The sequence below is a fragment of the Panthera onca genome, chromosome C1, assembly GCF_046562875.1.
Source record: "Panthera onca isolate mPanOnc1 chromosome C1, mPanOnc1 haplotype 2, whole genome shotgun sequence".
NCBI lineage: Eukaryota > Metazoa > Chordata > Mammalia > Carnivora > Felidae > Panthera > Panthera onca.
Genome location: NC_138346.1, coordinates 121265015 through 121289544, shown reverse-complemented (window position 1 = coordinate 121289544; position 24530 = coordinate 121265015). Strand labels below are relative to the sequence as shown.

Here is a 24530-nt window from a genome sequence, read left to right as displayed (position 1 = left end):
ATGCTATGATTTCTCTTGTAATTTGTTGCTTGCTTATTTTCTGTAAACCATAAAATGTCTGGAAAGATCATTTCTCTTGGGTTTCAGAGGTGTTGGAATCGAGGAATAATGGAAAAAATTTTTCTTTAGGTCATCAAAGACACCAGAAATATCTTAATACAGTTAACTTAGAATCTGTCACCTAATGAAATAAAGCATATTTCCTTAGCAAAGGTTACAAATGGAAAAGTTCCCATTGTTTTGTGGATGCCACAGTGTGAGACATTAGTGCAGGAAAAGACATTTTATGTTTAATGGTTAATTAAAATTAGATCCTCTTTTCAAGTAAATATTTTTTTCAGTATTAAACTCTTCGGTAAACTGTTAGTCCTTCTAAAGGATTAGAGTATAAATGTGTAAAATAAAAGTTGCATGTTAATTTTCTACTTCTTTTTTAAACCGTATTTCTCAGAACATAAACTGTATTAACATTTGTCAAATGGATACGGGTCCTAGGCAAAATAGTTGGTAAGTTTATTAATTTTGAGAGAGACAGAGAGAGCAACCAGGGGAGAGGTGGAGAGAGAGAAAATCCCAAGCAGGCTCCTCGCTGACAGTGCTGAGCCTGACGCAGGGCTGGAACTCACAAACCCTGAGATCATGACCTAAGCTGAGACCAAGAATCTGACGCTTAACTGACTGAGCCACCCAGGTGCCCCTGTTTTGTTTTGTGTTGTTTTTGTTTTGTTTCGTTTTACTTTAGGAGAAGTCTAACTGAGTGGTAATAGTTCTGAGTGTCTGATTTGATGCCCCAAATTCAGTATGTCTTTAAGAATCAGAATCTTAGAATTGAAAGAAACTTCAAAAGTCTAGCCTCTCTATTGTAGGAATATACAGGCGAGTATTGAAACTTTACTTACAGTATTTGAGATTACATGGAAAAGAACTTAAAAACGTGTTCTTTTCCATTTTGCTAGCGTCAATTATTAAAAAATTCTTTTCTGTGGTAACTGAAATAAGCATTCCTCTGACTTCTATCTGGTTAGTCCTTGGCATCATAGGATTCTTTATGTGCAGATAACAGAAAATCCATTTCAAAATGGCTTAAACTAAAGTAAATTTAATAAGCTCAATGAAGTCCTAGCATAGATTGGAGTCCAGCTAAGCTTTTTATTTATGTCTTTTCTCCGTTTTCCTCTGTGTTGATATCTTCAGGCTGGCTTCTTAGCAAGACGGCTGCCTCAGTGTGAAGCTGTATATATACGTACTACCACATCTGTAGAGCAGAGAGCACTTGGTTTTCGTAGAAACTTCGTTGACTCATTGTTTCTTGTCTCAAATTGGCTTTTGTGCCCATTCTCGAACCAAATGCTACTTCCTGAAGGATGGCGTATATTCTTTTGGTTTTGCCCCGTGAAGGTAAACTCCTGGAGCTAGTGAGTGAGAAGAAAATGTTGCTGGATGTAAATTAGCACTGATACTAATTATTCCAACAGTAATTAATGGAATGAATTCTTTTTACTTAGATATACTGAAGAATTAAGAGTTTTGTTAGGAATAGGTCTTCTCGCCCTTAAAAGGAAGAATTTTGATTTGGAAAAGAGTGTTAACTTTGCAGTGCTTTTTGAAGTGTGCCTTTATTTTCTCTATACGTGTCTGTGTCTGTGTATGTAGGTATGTTTATGTATAAATTCTTTTTGCTATTTCTAACTTAACTGGCTTATGACTTCTAATATTTTGTTGAGGATTTTTGCACTTATCTTTTGCATTTATATTGCTCTGTATTTTTCTTACATTATCTTTGTCTTGTTTTGGTATCCAGGTAATGTCTCATAAAATGAATTTGGAAGTGTTCTCTGCTCTTTATTTTTCCGGAAGATAGTGTTTAACATTGATTTTATTTTCTTCTTCAGTGTTGATAGTATTCACCAGTGAAGCCATCTGCATCTAGAGATTTTTTCCCCCCCCCGGGAGGTTTTTAAACTGAAAATTCAGTTTCTTTAACAGTAAGGACCAATCAGCTTATCTACAGTTGACTCTTGAACAACCTGGGTTTGAACTGCATGGGTCTACTTTATATATAGGGTGTTTTGTTTTTTTTTTTTTTGATAAATACAGTATAGTAGTGTCAATGCATTTTCTCTTATGATTTTATTAATAACTTTTTTCTATCATACTTTATTGTAAGAATGTAGTTTAATTATAAACTAAATTTAATTCTAAACATTGTCTATTAAGACAGTGTGTGTTAATCAACTATTATCAGTAGGCTTCTAGTAAACAGTAGTAGGCTATTAGTACTTAAGTTTTTGGGGAGTCAAGTTATATGGGTTTTTGACTGCATTGTGGTCAGCATCCTTAACCCCAGGCTTCTTCAAGGACCAACTGTATTTCTTTCAGGGTGAGTTTTGGTAGTTTATGGTTTTTGAGGAATTGGTCCATTTCATCTTAGTTATTGATTTTATGTGCATAGAGTGTTTGGAGTATTGCCTTGCTATCTTTTGGATGTCTGTGGCAGCTGTAGAGATAATCCCCTTTCATTCCTGATATTAGTAATTCGTATTTTCTCTCTTTCTCTTTGTCCTGCTAAAAGCTTGGTTTCATTGATCTTTTTAAAAAATTTATCATGGTTCACTTTATTTTTTTATTCAAGTAATAACATAGAGTGTATACTAATTTCTAGTGTACAATATAATGACTCAGCAATTCTGTACGTTAGTCAGTGCTCATCGTGGTAAGTGTACTCCTTAATCCTCTTTACCTCTTTCATCCATCCCCTGCCCACCTTCCCTCTGGCAACCACCAGTTTGTTCTCTGTGTGTTTTTTTGTTTGTCTCTTTTATTTTGTTTTATTTCTTAAATTCCACATAGGAGTGAAATCATATGGTATTTGTCTTCCTCAAGCTGACTTATTTCACTTAGTATTATATCCTCTTGATCCATCCATGTTGTTGCAAATGGCAAGATTTCATTCTTTTTGATGGCTGAGTAATTTTCTATTGTATTGCTTTTATCTTGGCTTTTATAAATAATGCTGCAATAAACATAGGAGTGCACATATCTTTTTAAATTTGTGTTTCCATTTTCTTTGGATAAATACCCAGTAGTGGAATTACTGGATCATATGATAATTCTATTTTTCATTTATTGAGGAACCTCCATACTGTTTTTCACAGTTGGTGCACCAGTCTGTATTCCCACTAATAGTACATGAGGGTTCCTTTTTCTTCACATCCTCGTCATGTCTTGTTATTTCTTACGTTTTTGGTTCTAGCCATTATGACAGGTATGAGGTGATATAACTCATTGTGGTTTTGATTTGCATTTTCCTGATGATGAGCAATGTTGAGCATCCTTTCATGTGTCTGCTGGCCATCTATATGTCTTCTTTGGAAAAATGTCTATTTGTTGATCTTTTTAGTATTTTCTTTATGTTTTTCGTTTCTTTGATTTCTGCTCTTTACCATTTTGTTTCTTTTGCAGTTTTGAGTTGATTTAGCTCTTGCTTTTCTAATTGCTCTAAGTGGAAGCCTGGAGTGTGGATTTGAGATCCTTTTCTCCAATGTAAGCATTTGGTGCTGTACATTTCCTGTAGGTGCTGCTTTAATTGTATGCTGAAGATTTTGGTATGTTGTGTTCCACTTTCCATTTAATTCAATATGTTTTAAAATTTCTCTTGAGGAACCCTCTTGCCCTGTTGGTGAGAATGCAAACTGGTGCACCCGCTCTGGAGAATAGTATGGAGGTTCCTCAAAAAGTTACAAACAGAACTACCCTATGATTCAGCAGTTGCATTAGTATTAGTAGGTATTTGCCCCAAGGATATCAAAATACTAATTTGAAGGGATACAGGCACCTCGATGTTTATAGCAGCATTATTTAAAATAACAAATTATGGAAAGAGCCTAAATGTCCACTGACTGGATGAATGGGTAAGGAAGATGGGGTATATATATACAATGGAATATTACTCAGTCATCAACAGAGTGAGATTTTGCCATTTGCAGTGATGTGGATGGAGCTACAGAATATTTTGCTAAGTGAAATAAAGTCAGTCAGAGAAAGACAAATACCATATGATTTCACTCGTGTGTGGAATTTAAGAAACAGAACAAATGAACATAGGGGGGAAGAAGAGGCAAACCAAGAAACAGATTCTTTTAACCATAGAGAGCAAACTGATGGCTACCTGAGGGGTGGGGGTACAGGGATGGGTGAAATAGGTGATGGAGATTATGGAGGGCACTCGTTGTGATGAGCACTGGGTGTCCTGTGTAAGTATTGAATCACTAAATTCTGCACCTGAAACTAATATCGCACTGTATGTTAGCTAACTGGAATTTTTAAACAAAAACTTAATTAAAAAAATAGAAGCGCATGGGAAAAGCCATGTATTTTTTCAGCTTGGGGAAGAAAAGTTTCCCTTGAGTAAGTTGCTTAATTTTCAAATGTTCAGAGATTTTCCTTTTATCTTTCTGTCACTGAATTTTAGTTTAATTCCTTTATGGTCAGAGAACACTGTATTTCAGTTCTTTTAAATTGTTGAAGATTTACTTTATGATCCAAAATATAGTCTGTCTTAGTGAATGTTCCATTTGTGCTTGAAAAGAATATATACAAGTGTAGTCTGCTGTTATTGAGTAGAATGTTCTCTTGATGTTAGTTAGATGCCATTGGTTAATGGAGTTGTTCAGACTTCCTCTGTGCTTTCTAAATTTCTGTCTAGTAGTTCTATTACTCACTGAGAGAAGGGTGTTGAAGTCTTCAACTGTAATTTTGGATTTGTCTCCTAACCTCATTCAGTTTTGTCAGTTTTTGCTTCATACATTTCTTATATTCATATATTCTTGTTAAGTGTTTACACCTTTAGGATTGTTATATCTTCTTGGTAGCACCACAAAAGCCTTAATACCATAACCAGACGCTGATACTACAAGCAAAGGAAACTGTAGACCTATGCCCCTCATGGATATAGACACAAAAATCTTTAACCATGTATTAGTAAATCTAATTCAGCAAATGTAAAATGAATAGTAACTCATGATTATTACATGGTGGGTTTAGTATCTAGAAGTTAGTTGATGTAATTGAAAATATTAAGGGAATAAAAGAGAAGAACCATATGATCATTTCAGTAGATGCAGAAAAAGCATTTAACAACACTCAGGATCAATCCATTATAAAAACTCTTAGCAGACTTGGTTAGAAGGGAACTTCTTCAACCTGATTAAAGACATTAAAACACACACCCCAAGATGAAACAAATGGAAAAAATTTGCCACATGCCTCGTGTTGAAAGACTAGATATTTTCCCCTAAGATTATGAATTAGGCAAGGATGTCTGCTCTCTCACTTTGTGTAACTTTGTAGATGAGCTCCTAACCAGTACATTAAAGCAAGGAAAAGACAAAAGTATAGAGTTTGGAAATGAAGAAGTAATACTGTCTTTACTTGTAGTCAACGTGATTATTCATGCAGAAAGTCTTAAGAAATCTACTAAAAAACAACAATAAAGTCCTAGGTTGAATACAGTTTAGTAAGGTCATAGGATACAAGTTTAATATACAAAATAAATTATATTAAAAAATTTTTTTTAAGTTTATTTATTTTGAGAGAGGGAGTGTGCGAGTGGGGTAGGGGCAGAGAGAGAGGGTGAGAGAGAATCCCAAGCAGGCTCAGAGCCTGCTGTGGGGTTCAAACTCGTGAACTGCAAGATCATGACCTGAGCCAAAATCAAGATCTGGGTGCTTAACCAGCTGAGACACCCAGGCGCCCCAATAGATTGTATTTCTGTATACTGGTAAATAGTCAAAATACAGTTTAAAAATAATGTCATTTGTAGTAGCATCAAAAAATATGAACTGCACGTAGGTGAATTTAACAAAATATGTGTAAAATTCACACACTTAAAACTGATTATTGAGAGAAGTTTGAAAGGACAGAGATGCCATGTTTATGAATTGGAATACTCAGTATTGTTGAGATGTCCCAACCAAAATGACTTTTTGTGTAAATTGATAGTCTGTCTCTAAAAATCTGTATAAAAATGCAAAGCTTGGGCAATAGTAAGAATAATTTTTTAAAAGGAAGAACAAAGTTGAAGGATTTATATTACCTTATTTTAAGATTTACTATAAAGCTGCAGTAATGAAGGCAGTATGGTTTTAGTGTAAGGACAGACACAGAGATCAGTGGCAAAGAACAGAACTCGGACTGCACGTACATTATACGTGGTTCATTAATTTTCAGTAAAGTTGCTTAGGTAAGTCCGTGACTAAACAGGATAGTCTTTCCAATAAATCATGCTGGATCAGCTACATATTCATATAGAAAAATAACAAACCTTGATTCTTCATTGTACATAAAAATTAACTTGAAATGGATCATAGATCTAAGCATAAAAGCAAAAAGTATAAAACTTTCAGTAGAAAGCATTGGAGAAAATCTTTGTGACTTTGAGGTAAGAAAAGAGGTTTTAGAATACAAAAAGCATAAGCCACAAAAGGAGAAAAATGGATAAATTGGACTTCATAAAAATTTCTGCTCTCTGAAAGACATTAATAAAAAGGTAAGTAAGCCCCAAAACTTGGAGAATGTGTTTGTGACACACACAAACACACGTGGATGTGTTCAGAATATATAAATAATTACATGCCAAAGAAAGTTTATGCATAGTCAGTAAGCACATCATTTGTCAGAGAAATTAAAATTGAGACCACAACATAACATCCTATACATTCATATTAGAACGCGTAAAATTACAAAGACCAGCAATACCGAATACTGACAAGGAGGGTGGAACAGCTAGAACTCTCATCCATTGTTGCTGCATGTATAAAGTGGTAGCTCTGGAGAGCTCTTGCACACTGTCCTGTAGAGTTCAACGTCAATTACCATACAGCTTGGCAATTTTACTCCCAAATATGTCCATGATGCTCACAAATGAGATCAGATAGTAGTTTTATTTTTCTTACTGAGATTTTTGCATCCGTGGTATGCAGAATCCATAAATTGAATTTAAACTCTCTTTTCCTTTGTTCTATGAAAGTTTATGTAGGAGTTGCTATCCTTAAAATTAGGGTAGAATCTATTCTATGGAACTTCCAGAGTGTGATACTTTTATAGTGGGTAGCTCTTTGAGAACTTCACAGTTTCCTCTGTTTCTTGGTCTGTTTTGCTTGTTTGCATTTTATGTTTATTTCATAAGTCAGAATCATATATAAAACATATGTTTTTATATAGTATACATTACTATTTATATTAAACATATAATGCATATATTCTTAGAAAATCATCAGTTTCACTCATTTTTTTTCAAATTTATTGGTACAATATAACTAAAGTGGCCTTTTTATACTTAATTTCCTCAGTATCTGTGTGTTGATGCAGTTTTTTTTTAATGTTTATTTTTGAGAGAGAGAGAGAGAGAGAGAGAGCGAGCGCACAAGTGGGGGAGGAGCAGAGAAAGGGAGATACAGGATCTGAAGCAGGTTCCAGGCTCTGAGCTGTCAGCACAGATCCCAACGTGGGGCTCGAACTCACGAATCGTGCGATCATGACCTGAGCCGAAGTCATCCTAGGTGCCCAATCCAGTTTTATTTTGTACTTTTGTATTCCCTGACTACTTTTTAGAATTTGTTTAGTGATAGAGTCATTGTATAGTTCTTTTAATAAACCTATCTTTTGAGTTTTGTATTTTTGACAGTTTTCTTTGTTTCTAATTTGTTAATTTTTGCCTTTTCTGATTCTTTTACTTTTTGCTCAAGTTTATCATTCTTTTTCTTCCTTAGAATGTTGTGAATTCAATTATTTTCATTTGTTCTTATTAAATACCATAAAATTTTCAAGTTATGAGTTTTTCTAACAGCTTCATTAGTTGAATCCTATGTTCTCACAATAAAATTTATTAATGTTTTATATGTTTTACAATGTTGTGTTTCACTTCTTCTTTGACCCAAGGGTAGTTTTAGATTTTTAAAAACTTTTTCCAGTTGAAATCTTGAGTTGTCTAGGTAAATAATCCTAGGTAGTAATAGCCAGGAACTCCCAATTTTGCCTTTCTCTTCCTTGGTCTGTTTAGCCCATGGCACAAACCTCTTCTTGTGGAACTAACCAAAATTGGTACAGAACAGGTGGGTCTGGACTTTGTTTTCCAGAGTAGTCAGCACCTTAGAGGAATGTGCACTTCCAGGACTCCATAAATAACTAGAGAACTGCAGCATAACTCTCTATAAAAATTGAAATAACAAAAATAGGTACTCTTAAGGATTTAAAATAAGCATGATAAATATTTTGGATGAAATACTAATATAAAGAGATACATACTTAAGCAGAGAATTGGAGGTAAGGAGTTTGGGGGTATAAGCCATCATTTGGTACTTTATGTTGAAGAGTTGATAAAATATTTGTTATCCTAATAAAAAGCTGAGGAACAAAGAAAAGTAAAAGGAAAGTATGTAATAACCCAGAACAAAAATTCTAGTTAATGTCAACATAAAGAGAGCTAAATGGGGAGAAGACCTGGGAACTTACCAGAGTGTGGTCGAATACTTGTCTTGTTAGTGGGAAGATAATACTTCCTGATAAGTTGAAGAAATTATTAGAATCACATGAAGAAGATGTGGTGTCAGTTAAGGACATTATAAGGACAAATTTGTATAACTTAAAAGCATCAGGAGAAAACGCTGTTTACCCACTGGTAAAAGGAATGAAAGAGGGAAAGAAAGAATAATAACGAAGTAATGACAAATGCTGAATCCTAAAATACCATTAAGATAACTTGTCGATAAGACACAGCCGAGTTTAATGCTAACTGTGGAATGTAGATCACTACCTAACCAGAGCCTTAGTAACCTGTCAGATAGAGGGCAAAGTTGAGATATTTATTGAGATTTTAAGTCTGGGTTAAGATGGACCCTTCAGTTGGGGTAGGGGTGGGTACTTGGTTATGATTAGGTAAGGACCATAATATAATAGTTTTGGATTGATAAGCAGAGAATTGGAGGTAAGGAGTTTGGGGGTATAAGCCATCATTTGGTACTTTATGTTGAAGAGTTGACACGTCTTTCAGAAAGTTCCTGGAATGAACAGTAAAATAATTTTGCAACTTGTATCCTTTTATCTTTCTGGCAAGGATGACAGTAAACTCATGTTGATGAAGACAGTATAATAATGAAGCCGTTTTAATGTAGATAATAACGAGTGTGGATGATTTTTATTCTCAGAAGATAGAAGTAATTGAGGAGGACTCATTTGCTGTTACTTATTTTTTTTTTACTGTGCTATTAGATTTGTTTTAGATTGTATTCAGGATTTTTGGAGTTTTATTTGTTACTAAGAGTGACCTATTTTCTTGTCATATGTTTACAGTGTCTAGTTTTGATATCAGCTAGTTTTGTTGAATTTGTTCCTCCCTGAATTGTTTTCCTTTGACATCAGGTTTCTCTCTCTCTTGAAGATAGGTAGATCTTACTATTTTAATTTTTTCTACTTACATTTTGTTTAATACCTTCTTTTTCAATATGATTAACCTGCTTTTTCATTGTTAAGGATTGTTATAGTTTCTGTTTTACTGTGGTCTTTTAGTCTTATTGTGCTTTTATTAATATTTCTAAGTATTTTTTTTGCTCCTTCTGTGAATTTGTACCAGAAGAATGTGGTTCTTATGACTTAGCTTATCATCTTGAACCATCCTCCCCATTTCCTGAGTTAATCCTTTTTTTAAAAAAAACTTATCTCTGTTAAGTAGATAGAGATCTCATACTGTGACCAGGAAGAAAATGAAGGAGAACTATAATTTTAGTTTCCTTTACCTTCCTATTAGTTGTCAACATGCCATCTTTAGGAATAGCTATTAAACAGTGTATATTATTTATTCTTAAGGAAAAGTGAACCATGTTGGGTATTCTTTTTGGTCCTTATATTTCTACTTTGATTTTTACATATTAAAAAATTAAAACAGACCTTGTATGAAGGGCGTGTTTTTAATGACAGTTTTCCCCCCCACCCCAAATATAGGAAGTTCACAAATGGGTGCTACCATAGTAGATGCTTTGGATACCCTTTATATCATGGGACTTCATGATGAATTCCGAGATGGGCAAAAATGGATTGAACACAACCTTGATTTCAGTGTGGTGAGTATACAGTTGATGACTTCTTTGATCAACTCTGCAAAGACCGTGTCTAATAAACATAGTAGTTTTGAGCATTTTACTAGCAGTTTAAGGAAATCATAAATTCCCTGTCCTCCTTTGGGATTAGAGTGGTTATTTAACTTTTACATAAAATACATGCCCTTTCTCATCTTCCTTTCACTTTTCTTGATGTTATCATTTGAGGCAGTGTGTTCAGTGTGTTAAGCAGTAGTTACAGAAAAACCCACATTGAACTAGAAATACCAGGAATGCATAAACTCCTTTATAAACAATTAAGCATTTTGTTATTTTTAAAAGATTCAATAATTCAGTGTAGGTTTAATGAGCCTTCATAACTAGGCCTATGCCCATGCTTCCAGCATTTGGCATAGTTGATAAGTGATGCGGCTGAAGTTTGAAGACCAGCACGGCTACATCCTAGCTGTGTGACTTGGGAACATTCCTTATTCTTTCTGAATGTGTCATAAAATTGCTATCGCAATGCAGTATTGTAAGGATTATTTGAGATAATCAGATACACGTTAAGTACTCAGTAAATGGTAGCAATTGTTTTCATTATTACCAGTATTCATCCACAAGGTGTATGGGCTGTTTTGTTTTACTCATTATCACCTTTCATGACATTTGTGATTGTTCTTCTTTTTGACTATAGTCAGAAGTCACTCTTTTACTGTGTTGTTTTTGTTTTGTTTTTTCCTTTGGCAGACCCAATTTGTCATTCAAATTGTGATTTAAATCCATAATTATTTCTTCTCTCATGCTTTCCTGATGCTAACCACGCAAATCTGGATTACTTTCTTTTATATGATTCTAGCATTTTGGACATATATCAGTTACCACTTGGGTTTAAGTTCGTGAGTGGCAGAAAATCTAATATAAAAGAGCTTAAATATAGATATGTGTTTCTCTTTCATGAAAATTAGGCACAGAGACCAGCAGCTTAGGGGTGGCTTGGATAGATCCTTGATCCTCAGGGATCTAGGATCCTTTGTCTTGTTGCTTTCTCAGTGTGTAGCTTCAACCTCGTGGTACAAGACGGCTTCTTGATAAGGTGGATAACCTTCCAGTTGTAGAAAAGAGGAAGGATCCGTGACTCTCCTGTGAGAACACCTTCCAGGAGTGGGTTACCCTGATTTTGCTTGTATGCTGTTGAGTAGATCTGACACATACAGCCCAACCTTGATGCAAAAGGAGGCTGAAAAATTTAGTCTTTTTTTTTTTTTTCTCTCTCTCTGTTTGGCCATGTAGTCCTTATAGGATGTGCTTCTTGTTTAAGAAATCCCTACTCCAAGGTCATGAGGATAAATTCTTGTGTTTCATTCTAAATTTTTTAAAGTTGGGCTTTTGCATTTTAGGTCTTTAATCCACATAAAATTGATTTTGTATGTAGGGTGAGCTGGACAGGCAGCAGTTTATTCTAGCACCATTCGTTTCCCTGCTGTTTATACATGGCCACACGGGTCACAGGGGCCTATTCTTTTCTTTTGGCTTTTTTCTTTATGCTTATGACATCAATACTTAACTGTCTTAACTATGATATTTTTATAGGAAGTTTGATATCTGATCTTGTTCTACCAGGAAATTATCTTAGCAGTTCTCTGCTCTTTGTTCCTGTAAGCTCTGGGGTGCTGTTGACATTTTGATGAGTCTTGCATTCAATTTACAGATTAATTTGGAGAGAATTGGCATCTGTACGGTCTCAAATACTCCTGTCCCCTAACATGGCAGCTTTGTAAGGCCTAATAATATGCTGGTATATCATTGTATCAGTTGGCTCAGTCAGGAGCCAGAACTGTGCCATTTATTTTAATTAGAGGATTTAATGTTTACAGTTGTTAACCAAGTAATGGGAAACTGAAAAGGCAAAGAGAACATTGTGGTATCACAAGAGGTAGTAGCTATAGTAAACACCTACCTCCCTGGGACTCTGAGAACAGTGGGAAGAAGTTGGGACTATTAAACTTGAGTAATTTGGAACTCTGTTTCTGGTACTTCAGGAGCTCTTAAGAGGGCTTTTTTTTAGAGCTGGGACTCAGACCTCTAAGGCGATGGTACCTAGCTAGTGCTTGGTATTTCTAAGGACCACAGGGAGGCTGATTTAAAGAAAGTGTGTGTGGCAGGGAAACTGTAACCTGGAACCAACAGCCACTGCCAGGGTGAAGAACCATGACTCATTTGACACTGTCCAAAACCGGAGGTTAATTGGAAGGAATAAGTCCTTTCTCCTTCTTCCAGCTGTACGTTATCTTTGTAAAACTTCCTGTTGGCATGGCCCATAATGGAGCCAGCTGGCTAACGAGACATATGTTCACAGAGTTCCAATTCCAGGATACCAAAGTAGAGTATAGAAGGATAAATTTGAACCTGAGGAGAAAGAGCTTAATAATTAACGCATTTGCCATCCCCATACTTTTAACCTTTCTGTGTCCTGTGTTTTAGCTGTATATTTTGCATGTAATATGTATTTGAATTTTGTTATTTTTATCCAGTCTTGGAGTCTTTTAACTGTCAAGTTTGGAATATTTACATTTATTATGATAACGTGTATTTGGAGTTGGGTCTTCATCTGTGTTTTTCAACCTGTGTTATTATTGTACTTTTCATTGTTTTTATTTTGTTTTCCTTCTTTTGGATTAAATTACTTCTTGGCTCTTTTTCCCTCTACTACTTTGACATTTTGCTTATCATTTCCACTCATTTTGGAGTTATCCTTAAAATTTCATGTGCATACTTCTCACAGTTTAAAATGAACCGGTTTCTTCATCCTCCTTCTGAAGACCATAAGGATCTTAGAATGCTTTAATTTAGCTCATCTCCCTCTTGTCTTATGTGTAATCATTGTCTAGCTGGTTCCAACTCGTATTCGAAACTTCCAAATTAAGGAATGAATGGATGGATGACTGACAAATGAAGGAATAAATAAATAATTCATTCATTAAATGCCTCCTCTGTGACAGGTGCTCTTCTGGCTTATGTGAATGTAGTAATGAGCAAAACTTCTTCTTGAGTTTGTACTCTAGTTTTGGGAGGAAACCAGTAAATAAATATTCAAGTCCTGTTTAATATATCAGGTGGTGATAAGTGCTGTGGAGAACAATAAAGGGGAGCAAGTAGGATTGGAGTAAGTGGTGGTGTGGGGTTGCTATTTACATGGGATAGCTAGTGAGAGGGACTCTTTGGTGACATTTCTGAGAAGAGACCCAATGGAAGCCATTTGGATATAAGGCTCTCTCATAATAGATACTATAGTTGAGTGTAGAATATAGTTGTGTGTAGGTTGATTATTTTCTCTTAACCTTTGAAGGGTACAATTCCATTGTCTTCCTGTTTCTGTCATACTATTGAAAAGTATGCTGTCAATCTAATATTTCACAAATAATCTGTCTTTTTCCCCTTGTTTTCATTTTTTCTATTTTTCTGCATTCTATAATTGCATTACCATGTGTCCGTGTGTGGATTATTCTTTAAAGGACTCATAATGTTCCATCAGTCTGAAGACTTATGTTTTTATCACTTCTGGAAGATTTGCAATCATTACTCCTTTGAATACTGCCTGTCTTCCATTCTCTCCCTTCTCTCCCTCTGGAACTTCTCTTCTGTGTCTCTTGTGAAGGAAGGTCTGAATTTTACCTTCCTTCTTTAGAAGCAAGGTCTAAATATAGAATTATATGTAATTAGATGTTGATAAGTGTTAATTGGGGAAATAATGGAGGCTAAGAGATATTAGTGATGAAGGTGTACTTTATTATTTTATATTGTGTGGTTAGAAAAACTTCCTGTTTGGAGACCTGTAAGTAAAGCATAAAGACTGAGTTTGGTAATTCTTGAACAGCCAGTAGAACCATTTGGTAATAAAAGTCAAGAGATGTTCAAAGGAGATGATGTCAGACAGGTAGTGGGGAATCTGATTATGTTGGGTCTTACCAGTTATTTTACTCTGAGTGTAACCAGAAGTTATTGTAAGAGTTTGTACACAACAGTAACCTGACCTGACTTAAAATGTAAGAGGTTCACTCTGCCTGCAGGGTGCTGAATAAATAGATTATAAGGAGGAAGGTAAGGCTGAAATCAGGGAAACTGTTTAAGAAGGTTATTGTTTTGGTGAGTTATAGAGGCCTGCCCTCCCTCCCTCTTTTGCTTCTTCTCTGTATTTAGTGACTGTCGCTCTGTGCCCTGCAGTATGCTGTGTATTGGGAATATATGAAGTAATGTAAAGCATTTTGCTTTTGTGGATGGGGTGGGAGGAGATATATGTTACTAAAAAATTCCATTGTGAAAATTCTATTTTGGAGATTTATACTTGTGTTAGCAAATTATGTGTTCTGCCTATAAATGTTGGAAAGGCCTTAAGGGATAATATATATTTTCTTTTAATGTTTATTAAAAATTAGTTATGAACATTATCTTTATTATTTATTTAGGGAGAGAGAGAGAGAGAGAGAGCGCACATGCATACACACAAGCAGTGGAGGAGCAGAGAGAGAGGGAGAGAGAAAATCCCAAGCAGGCTCCGCCCTGTCAGTGCAGAGCCCAACCCTGGGCTTGAACCCACGAACTGTGAGATCATGACCTGAGCCAAAATTAGAAGGCAGACAGTTGACTGAGCCACTCAGGCGCCCCATGAACGTTACCTTTATATTAGTCAGTTGTGTGTATTGTGTGACTTCTTTGCTCACGTTCTCTGCCACTTCTACTTTTCTTTCCATGTAATTAGAATTTTTCTTATCTATGTCTGTATCTAAATACAAACATGTAGACTTTATATGGTAAGGTTATTAATACTGCTATATTTGTGCCAAATTTCCTTCTGTTTTTTGTTTGCCTTTGAATTTTGTTCATAATTTTTTCTTCTAGGTAATTGTCATTCTGGGGAAATTCAGGTCTTTGTGTTGGTATCAATACAGTTGGTTTTATGCTTACAAAGTACCTGCTTTGTCAAGGAAATTCATGTTGTCACATTTTCTTCTACTGTTTTATTGTAATTTTTTCTACATTTATTTCTAAATTATTTGGATATCGTTTTGAGAGAGAGAGAGATGTATCTGAAATGAGTATCCAAATTTCTAACCTAGGAGCCAGTTTTTCAACATTATTAATTGAATAATCCATCATCCTATCATTTTTTGGTGCCTCTGTTAACATTTATTAAATTTTTATACATACTAGGAAAAAATACTTAAAATTCATGAGAAATATAAGTAAAGATGGGCAGTATGCTGTAATGGAGGGAAAGGGATCAGTAGACAGACCGCTGTTCCAGAATTCAAGAAGTGGAGGCTCTCTTGAGGAGAGACTAGTCAAGAGCATCAAATATCTTGATAATTTCACAGTGCTGTGTAAGGTACACACAAATGGTTTCGGCCAATAGGAAGCCATGGTGACAATAATAGGGGAGTTTCAGTAACATTAATAAACGGGAGGTGAGATTGCAGTTGCGTGAGAAATGAAGATGTGGAAAGCGGGAAAAACCATCCTCCACAGGGCGTTTGTGAGAAACTTATGAAGAATTGAAAATATTTGGAAACTATAAAGCTTTAATATGTATGTGAATATTTTCAATATGTTTTCACAGAATTCAGAGGTGTCTGTGTTTGAAGTCAACATTCGATTTATTGGAGGCCTGCTTGCAGCGTATTACCTTTCAGGAGAAGAGGTGAGCCACTCAAGTAATACATTGTTTGGAGGAAGGGCTCTGAATGGACTTTAATAAAATAATGAAAGATTCCCCTAACAGCATATTGTTTTGCTTAATTGACTAATATTGAACACATGTAAAGGTTTGCTGAGAGAGCTGGCTGCTTCAGGTAGAACTGGCCTTGGGAAGAATGATTTTGCCGTTTTGAGAATCTCAGTAAAACAAGTAAAATCACAGGTCCTATCTCTGTATATACCCCTTCTCCTTTGCAGGAGCAATCCTTCTCCAGGATTTTCCCACCGCAATTAATCACACGGTTGAAACAAGGAGCAGGGGGGCAGTTAATAAGATCAGAATTAAGGAATGAATCAGGTTGCATGAATATGGATCCTCCTAAGACCAAAAATTAATTATTAAAACTGCCTGATTCGAAATTGAGTGCAAGTTTTTGCTGTAAATTTAAAAAAACAACACAGGAACAACTCTGAATTCTCCTTTCCAGAAGTCTTGGTATATGTAATACACATAGACTTGTGACCTGCTGTGATGGGAAAGTGGGTGTTGGAAATTCCTTTTTGCTACTACTCGGGTGTGGGTTAAAGGATGGGGTTTGGAGAGTAGGTGAAAGAGAACCTAAAGGAAGAGCTTATAAGTCATTTCTGCTTCATTTCCTGAGAAACTTACATATTTAATTGGTTTGTTGATCTAAATGATGGTAAGAGCTCTCTGTAAATTTAAGAAAATTCATCTTTTGTTGTATATGTTGTTAAAGATGGATTTCTTTGTTGTTGGTGTTTAAGAAATATTTGCCTAATCAAGGTCAGGAAGATTTTCTCATGTTTTCTTCTAATAGTATTACAGTTTTACTGTTAACTTTTAAATCTATAATTCATTTTGAGTTGATTTCTATACATGCTGTGAGGTATAGGTTGAGCTTTCTTTTTTTCCTTCTGGATATCCAAAAATTCTAGCAACATTTGTTGAAAAGACTCTCCTTTATTTAATTGACTTTGTTCTCCTCTTGAAATCCATTAACCATATATGTGTGAGTCGACTTCTAGACTGTTGTTTTGCATGTGTTTGTCCTTTTGCTACACTGTGTGAACTACACTGTGTTCGTTACTATGGAAGTCTTGAAATCGGGTTGTGTGAGTCTTCCAACTTTGTTCCTTTTCAGAATTGTCGTGGCTATTCCAGGTACTTTATTTTCTATATAAACTTCAGAATCAGTTGCTGATTTCTACAAAATATTCTACTGGGATTTTGATGGAGGTTACTTTGAATCTATACATGAATTTAGGGAAAATTGATATCTTAACAAATATGGAATCTTCCAAGCCATGAACATGATGTATCCTCCTTTCATTTTCTTCCTTGGTGTTTCTAGTTTTTAGCATGTAGATATTTTACATATTTTGATAGATTTATACATATTTTATGCTTTTTGGTTCTAAGTGGTACTATATTTTTTATTTCAATTTCCAGTTGTTTATTGCCGGTGGATATAAATACAATTGATTTGAAAGTAAGTTTTAATAAAGATTGAAATTTTCAGCTGATGTAGGACATTTCGTTTATCACTAGATAACTTCCTGATGCTTATCATTTTTAAAAATACTGTAAAATATACATAACAAGTTTCCATTTACCATTTTTTTATAAATTTTTTTTTTAACGTTTATTTATTTTTGAGACAGAGAGAGAGAGACAGAGCATGAATGGGGGAGGGGCAGAGAGAGAGGGAGACACAGAATCGGAAGCAGGCTCCAGGCTCTGAGCCATCAGCCCAGAGCCCGACGTGGGACTCGGACTCACGGACCGCGAGATCATGACCTGAGCCGAAGTCGGCTGCTTAACCGACTGAGCCACCCAGGCGCCCCCTCCATTTACCATTTTTAAGTATATGATTCCGTGGCATTAAGAACAACATTCATGTTGTGCAGTATGCAGTTGATTTTTATATTGACCTTTGTACCCTGAGATTTTCTTAAATTCACTAATTCTAGTTACTTTTAAATAGATTTTAATAGATTGGGAAATTTTTTTGTAAACGATCATGTCATCATTGAATAGTTTTATTTCTCTGTATAGGGAACAATTTCTTTTGTGTAGTTCTTTTCTTTCTTTGTCTTGCTTTACATCCTTATCAATTTCCTGATCTTACAGGAAGAACATTTAGTCTTTCACCATTAAGCATAAATGTTAGTCATAGGTTTTTTGTAGATACCCTTTATCACCTTGAAGAAGATCTTTTCCATTCCTAGTTTGCTAAGATTGTGTGTGTGTGTGTGTGTGTGTGTGTGTGTGTATGGATGTTGAACGTTGTCAAATGTTTTTGTGGTATTTAGTAAGATGATTATACACATATGATTTTTCTTTTATCTGTTGATATTGGTTGATTTTTGAATGTCAAACCAAGCTTGCACTTTTGGGAAGAAACCCCAAAATGGTCATGGTGTATTATCTTTTTATATACTGCCAGAATTAATTTGAAACATTGTTGAGAATTTTTTCCACTTATATTCATGTGGGATATTTATCTATATGTAGTTTTAATGTCTTCGTGTGTGTGTGTGTGTGTGTGTGTGTGTGTGTGTGTGTGTTTTATATAAGAGTAATGCTGACTTCCTAATATGAGTTGGGAAGTGTTTCCTCTTTTCTTCTTCTTCTTCTGGAGAAGTTAGTGTATAGTTGACATTATTTCTTCTTTACTTGTTTGGGAAAATAAATACCCTTCTGAAGCCATGCAGTTGGAGTTTTTTGTTTTTGTTTTTTCACTTAAGTTTTAAAACTATTCTATTTCTTTGGTAGATATAGTACTGTTCAGGTTATTTCTTCTTGAGTAGTTTTTGTAGTTTGTGTATTTCAGGGAATTTGCCTATTTCCTCTCAGTTGTGTAAATAGTAGACATAAAGTTGTTTGTAATATTCCCTTATTATCCTTTTCCTATCTGTGGGATCGCTAGTAGTGTCTCCTGTTTCACCTCTTTTTGTCAGTCTAGATAGGTGTATTAATATTATTGATCTTTTCAAAGAACTTGGTTTTACTGATTTTTCTCTATTTCATGCAATTTTATACCTGCTTTCATTCTTGTTTACTTCCTTCTGCTTGCTTTGAGGTTTATTTGCTCCCTTTTTTTTCTTCCAGTTTTTTAGATTTGGAGCTTAGGTCATTAATATGACACCTTTCTTTTTTTAAAAAAATATAAGGGGCGCCTGGGTGGCTAAGTCGGTTAAGCATCCAACTTCGGCTAAGGTTATGATCTCAGTTTGTGAGTTTGAGCCCTGTGTCAGGCTCTGTGCTGACAGCTCAGAATCTGGAACTGCTTCAGATTGTGTGTCTCCCTCTCTCTCTCTGCCCCTCCCCTGCTCACGCTCTGTCTCTCTCAAAAAAAAAAATAAAATAAATAAAAAATAAATAAATATATAACAGCAATGCCGTAAATTCACTTCTCAGCCCTTCTTTAGCTGCATCCTCTGAATTTTGATATATTTTCATTTTCCTTTAATTCAAAATATTTTCTAATTTCGCCATAAATTTGCTTCTCAGCCCTTCTTTAGCTGCATCCTCTGAATTTTGATATATTTTCATTTTCCTTTAATTCAAAATATTTTCTGATTTTCCTTCTCTTTGATTCTGGAGTTATTTAGAAGTATATTTAAAAATTTTCAAATATTTCAGGGTTTCCATATATCTTTCAATCGTTTCTACCCTGAGATCAAGACCTGAGCTGAGAACAAGAGTTGGAAGCTTAACTTCTAGTTTAATTTTTTTTATGTTTTTTTTCAATATATGAAGTTTATTGTCAAATTGGTTTCCATACAACACCCAGTGCTCATCCCAAAAGGTGCCCCCCTCAATACCCATCATCCACCCTCCCTCCCTCCCACCCCCCCATCAACCCTCAGTTTGTTCTCAGTTTTTAAGAGTCTCTTATGCTTTGGCTCTCTTCCACTCTAACCTCTTTTTTTTTTTTTTTTTCCTTCCCCTCCCCCATGGGTTTCTGTTAAGTTTCTCAGGATCCATATGAAAACCATATGGTATCTGTCTTTCTCTGTATGGCTTATTTCACTTAGCATCACACTCTCCAGTTCCATCCATGTTGCTACAAAGGGTCATATTTCATTCTTTCTCATTGCCACGTAGTACTCCATTGTGTATATAAATGACAGTTTTTTTATCCATTCACCAGTTGATGGACATTTAGGCTCTTTCCATAATTTGGCTATTGTTGAGAGTGCTGCTATAAACATTGGGGTACAAGTGCCCCTATGCATCAGTACTCCTGTATCCCTTGGGTAAATTCCTAGCAGTGCTATTGCTGGGTCATAGGGTAGGTCTATTTTTAATTTTCTGAGGAACCTCCCCACTGTTTTCCAGAGTGGCTGCACCAATTTGCATTCCCACCAACAGTGCAAGAGGGTTCCTGTTTCTCTAGTTAATTTTTGTAGGCAGGTAATATGGGTCAGAATATGGCCTGCTTGAAAAAGAATGTGTACTTGAAAAGAATGTGTATTCTGTTGTGGTTTTAGTAAAAAAAAATCAATGAAGTCAAGGAAGTTCATAGTGTTGCTCAGATCTTCTGTAATTTTACTAATTTTGTGTCTACTTGGTCTGTCAAATACTAGGTGAGGAGTCTTGAAACCTCCAAATATAATTATGGGTTTGCCTGTTTCTCCTTTCAGTCCTACCAGTTTTTACTTTATGTGTTTTGGAGGCTTATTCTTAGGTATACACCTATTTTATGATTGTTCTGTCTTTTTGGTTGATCCTTTTATGTAAAAATTTTTCTTTTTATCCTTGGTCACATTCTCTGTTCTTAAGTCTAGTTCCTTTGATACTGATACAGTCACTCTGGCTTTATTTTATGTAATGTGTGTATCGTACATCTTTTACCCTATATGTTTTTATATTTAAAGTTGGTTTTCCTGTAGAAAGCTTTGACAGTCAGGTTTTAATTTGTCTGTTTAGACCATGTAGATTCAATATAATTACAGATACAGTTGCATTAAAATCTGTAACATTGTTAGTTGTGTCCCATTTGACCCATCTGTTCCTCATTCCTCTTTTGTTTTTTTCTGCCTAATAAAAAGAAAAAATGCCTGTTAATCTTTCAGTCATTTTTGTTGGTCTTCATTTCTCTGTAGGTTCAGCTTTCTGTCTGGTATATATTCCTTTTGTGTGAAGGGCTTCGTTTAACTTTTTGTACAGTGCCCATCTCCTGGTTGTGCAGTCTCTCGGTTTCTGTTGGTTGGGAAGTCTATTTCTTCAGTTTTGAAAGACATTTTCTTTGTGTTACAGAATTTGGTTTGACTATTTTTCCTTTCAACACTTTAAAGATGTCACTGCATTAGCTTTTAGAGTTTGCACAGTTTGTGATGAGAAGTCTGCTTTAATTCTTTGTTCCTCTATATGTAATGTGTCTTTTCCCCCGCTTTGGCTGCCTTTAAGATAATCTGTTCATATTTTATTGTGTACGAAGAATCTGAGTGATTTTACTTTTCTTTTTTTGGAGGGGCGAGTAGGACTTATTTATCTTGCTTGAGGTTCTCTGAGCTTCTTAGATGTATGGTCTGATATCTTATTCATTATCTTTTAAAATGTTTTTCTGCCTCTTCTGAAGTTCCAATTATACATTCATCAGACTCTTTGAGATTGTCTCATAGCTCTTGAAATAGGTATTCTTTTTTACCCCACCCACTGCTTTTTTATTCCTTGTGTTCCAGTTTGGGTAATTTTTATAGACCTATCTTCAAGTACACTGATTTTTTTCTTTTTTTCTCAGCTCCATTGAATCTACTTTTGAGCCTACTGAAGGCTTTCTGCGTCTCTGTTACTTTGATTTAAAAAAATATATATATTTCTAGAGGGTCGCCTGGGTGGCTCAGTCGGTTAAGCGTCTGACTTCGGCTCAGGTCATGATCTAATGGTTTGTGGGTTCAAGCCCCTTGTCGGGCGCTGTGCACATAGCCTGCTTCAGATTCTGTCTCCATCTCTCTCTACCCCTCCTTCACTCACGCTGTCTCTCTCAAATATAAATAAACATTAAAAAAATTATTTCTGGTGTTTCATTTGACTTAATAATTTCTGTTTCTCTGCCACAGGTCCTCCTTGTCTTCATGCTTGCTACCTTATCCCCTAACTAGGTCTTTGAACGTGGTAATCATAGTCACTTTAAATTCTCAGATTGTTTTAACCTCACCAAGCTTGGTTTGTCACTTGCTTTGTCTCTATAAAGTGGATTATTTTTTCTTGCCTTCGTAAGGTGTTTCATAATTTTTGATTGAATGCCAAACATCATGTGTGGGACAGTAGAGACTGAGGTTAATGGTATTCATGCCTGGAGCAGTGTGCCTGTGCTGTTAGTGTCGGGAGTTCAGTCAGTTTAGACTGGGATGGAACCACATTCTGATTTTTTGTTGCTAAGATGAGCCACAGTGCACCGCTAGCTTCAGATTCCTCTAACATTACCCTGTATTTAGGGTGGGCCCAGTCGGCAAGTTTTGTTAATGTTCTGGCTCTGTCCTCAGCTTTAGGCATTTCCTGTAGGCCTGCGCCTCAGAGGGGGTCTCTCTTGGCTCTGCCCTGCCTCCCCCAGGCGTGGGCTGCTGTTACTCTGCTTACTAACGTTTATGTCCATACTCTTTTCTGTTTTGATCTCCAAATATTGGCAGCCACGAATTCACACTAATAGCTCTAATTTCAGCGCAACACCATAAGGTTTATTCTGGCTTTCTGCCTTTTCATCTTTCACACTCTTTTCTGATAGTGTGAAACCTGCCTACTATTTATTATTCCTCACATATTAATCCACTTGCCTCGTCCTGCTGTATGAAATCACTTTGCTGCCCTCAGCATGCTGCCTGCCACCTTGTTCAGTGCATCTTCCTCACACGGACCCTCTAGGATTTTATTCCCCTTTGCTTGGCTGGCTTCCCTTTCCTCACGTTGGTCTGAGCCCCTCTCCGGGACAGTGCTGTGTGCACCCTACGCATACCTTTTGGGCACAGACCCCTAGCTTCAGGAGCTTCTGGATTGAAATATTAAATAATGAAAGGAGGAAGAAAATGGAACTGTTTTGATGCCTTCAGTTTCAGATTTGTTTCCAAATTAGACATTATAAGATGTCTTTGAGAAAGGAGAGCATTTTTTTTCCAAATTTCCATGCTTACCTGAGCATGTACTAAGTTTTTGGGGTGTAGCTGACAAACTTGATTCATTTTAGTATCAAAAGGCACATGATTCAAAATTAATTATGAGCAGCTTATGAAAGAGAAGTGCCAGCCTTGGCCGTTTCACATTAGGTTCCTAGTCTGAAAGTTGAAGCAAGATGTTGAGAGTTTGGTTGTTCCTGTCATAGGAAAACAGTAGTAACATGCTGAAAAAGTGTATGATGTTACCAGTATTTTCATATTTGCTGTTTTTATGCATCAGACTTCCAGAATAAACATTTCAAAGTGGAGAGAAGCACATAGCTTTGGAGATCAGAGGCTCGAGTCCCTACTCTGCCTCCTTTTCATGCTATTTGGCAAGCTGTTTACCTCTGTAACCTAATTGTTTTCATCTATGAAAACGTGAGAGCGTTCACCTGAGAGTTGTGAGGATTCAGTTGTGTGACTGCCTAACATAGTGCCTGACTCAGTAGATCCTGCTTTACTTTTCTTCCTCCTTTGACTTTCTCTCAAGTGGTAACTAGTCTGTGTTGCTAAGGGGTGATGGATCCTTTCACTTATTTGAGGTAGACGTCATAAATCGATTTCTTAGGATATAGTCTACTCAGGTACATATAAAGAGAACATGTTTTACTTTTCTGACTTTTTCACACAGTGGAATTTTACTGACCTTTTTATACTTCTCTTCTTGATCATTTTACGTCGAAAACTATGATTCATAATTATTCTGGAAAAGCAATAGTAAATTTCAGATCTGCTAAAAATGAATTAAACATTGAAAAATAATTCGAATATGACATTACTGTAATACTGGATGTACAAGAAATTCCTACATCTTACATAAGCCAGAAAATTAATTTATAACTTGGCAAAGTGCATCTCTTATGTTAAGGTAGTCTGTAACTAGAGTAAAGAACATTGACATGCGTTCTGTTTTCTGGTACAGGGAACCAAATAAGGGTTACATGTCATCTGACAAAGTGTTCCTCTCTCCTGTTGATTTATTAATATAATAAATGTGAAACTTTATCATTTTATTTCTCAGAGCAAGGCTATTTATATTAAGTATTCACAAGTTAAAAAAAATCTTGATGATTTATTATGTTTACTTGATGTTAGCCTCTAATATATGACATTTCTTTTACAGGATTGTCTCTTCTCATTTTTTTAATGGTTATCAAAGTGGTATCCCTCCCTTAGTAAGATGATAACATAATTTACGTGGATAACTGCATCTGAAATCTGTCAGATAGAATAGAGAAATGGTTATGTGGAGTTTAATCCATGTTTTACAGATAATAAAAAGAAAGTAAACAACAACAACAAAATCTATCTTCACTAAAACACAAATGTACTCTGTTGCCTATAGTTTAGGATCGTTTCCGAATAAGCTCAGGGAGACTTTCTAAGCAAATAGAATAGCCCTTTTTGACCCAGATATTTCCTGGTTTAAATATTAGTCATCTCTGTTTTTACTGCACTCATTCTCATTTTATTTTTGGAAAACCTGATATTCCTCCAGGAATTGCTGCTATTTCCATGGAAAATTTGACCTCTTCCTTCTCTATAGACATGCTGGTAATTGGG

The 24530-nt window shown here is 35.6% G+C and overlaps 1 protein-coding gene across 2 annotated transcripts in view; it reads left to right on the top strand.

The window, feature by feature from the left end:
- The window catches only part of MAN1A2 (mannosidase alpha class 1A member 2), a 177837-nt gene that overhangs the window by 46953 nt on the left and 106354 nt on the right, over positions 1-24530 (top strand). For both annotated transcript variants that reach the window (XM_078451526.2, XM_078451527.1), the window contains exons 4-5: positions 9997-10115; positions 15709-15789. In XM_078451526.2, the coding sequence (XP_078307652.1) occupies positions 9997-10115; positions 15709-15789 (200 nt within the window). The remainder of the gene's footprint in view (positions 1-9996; positions 10116-15708; positions 15790-24530) is intronic.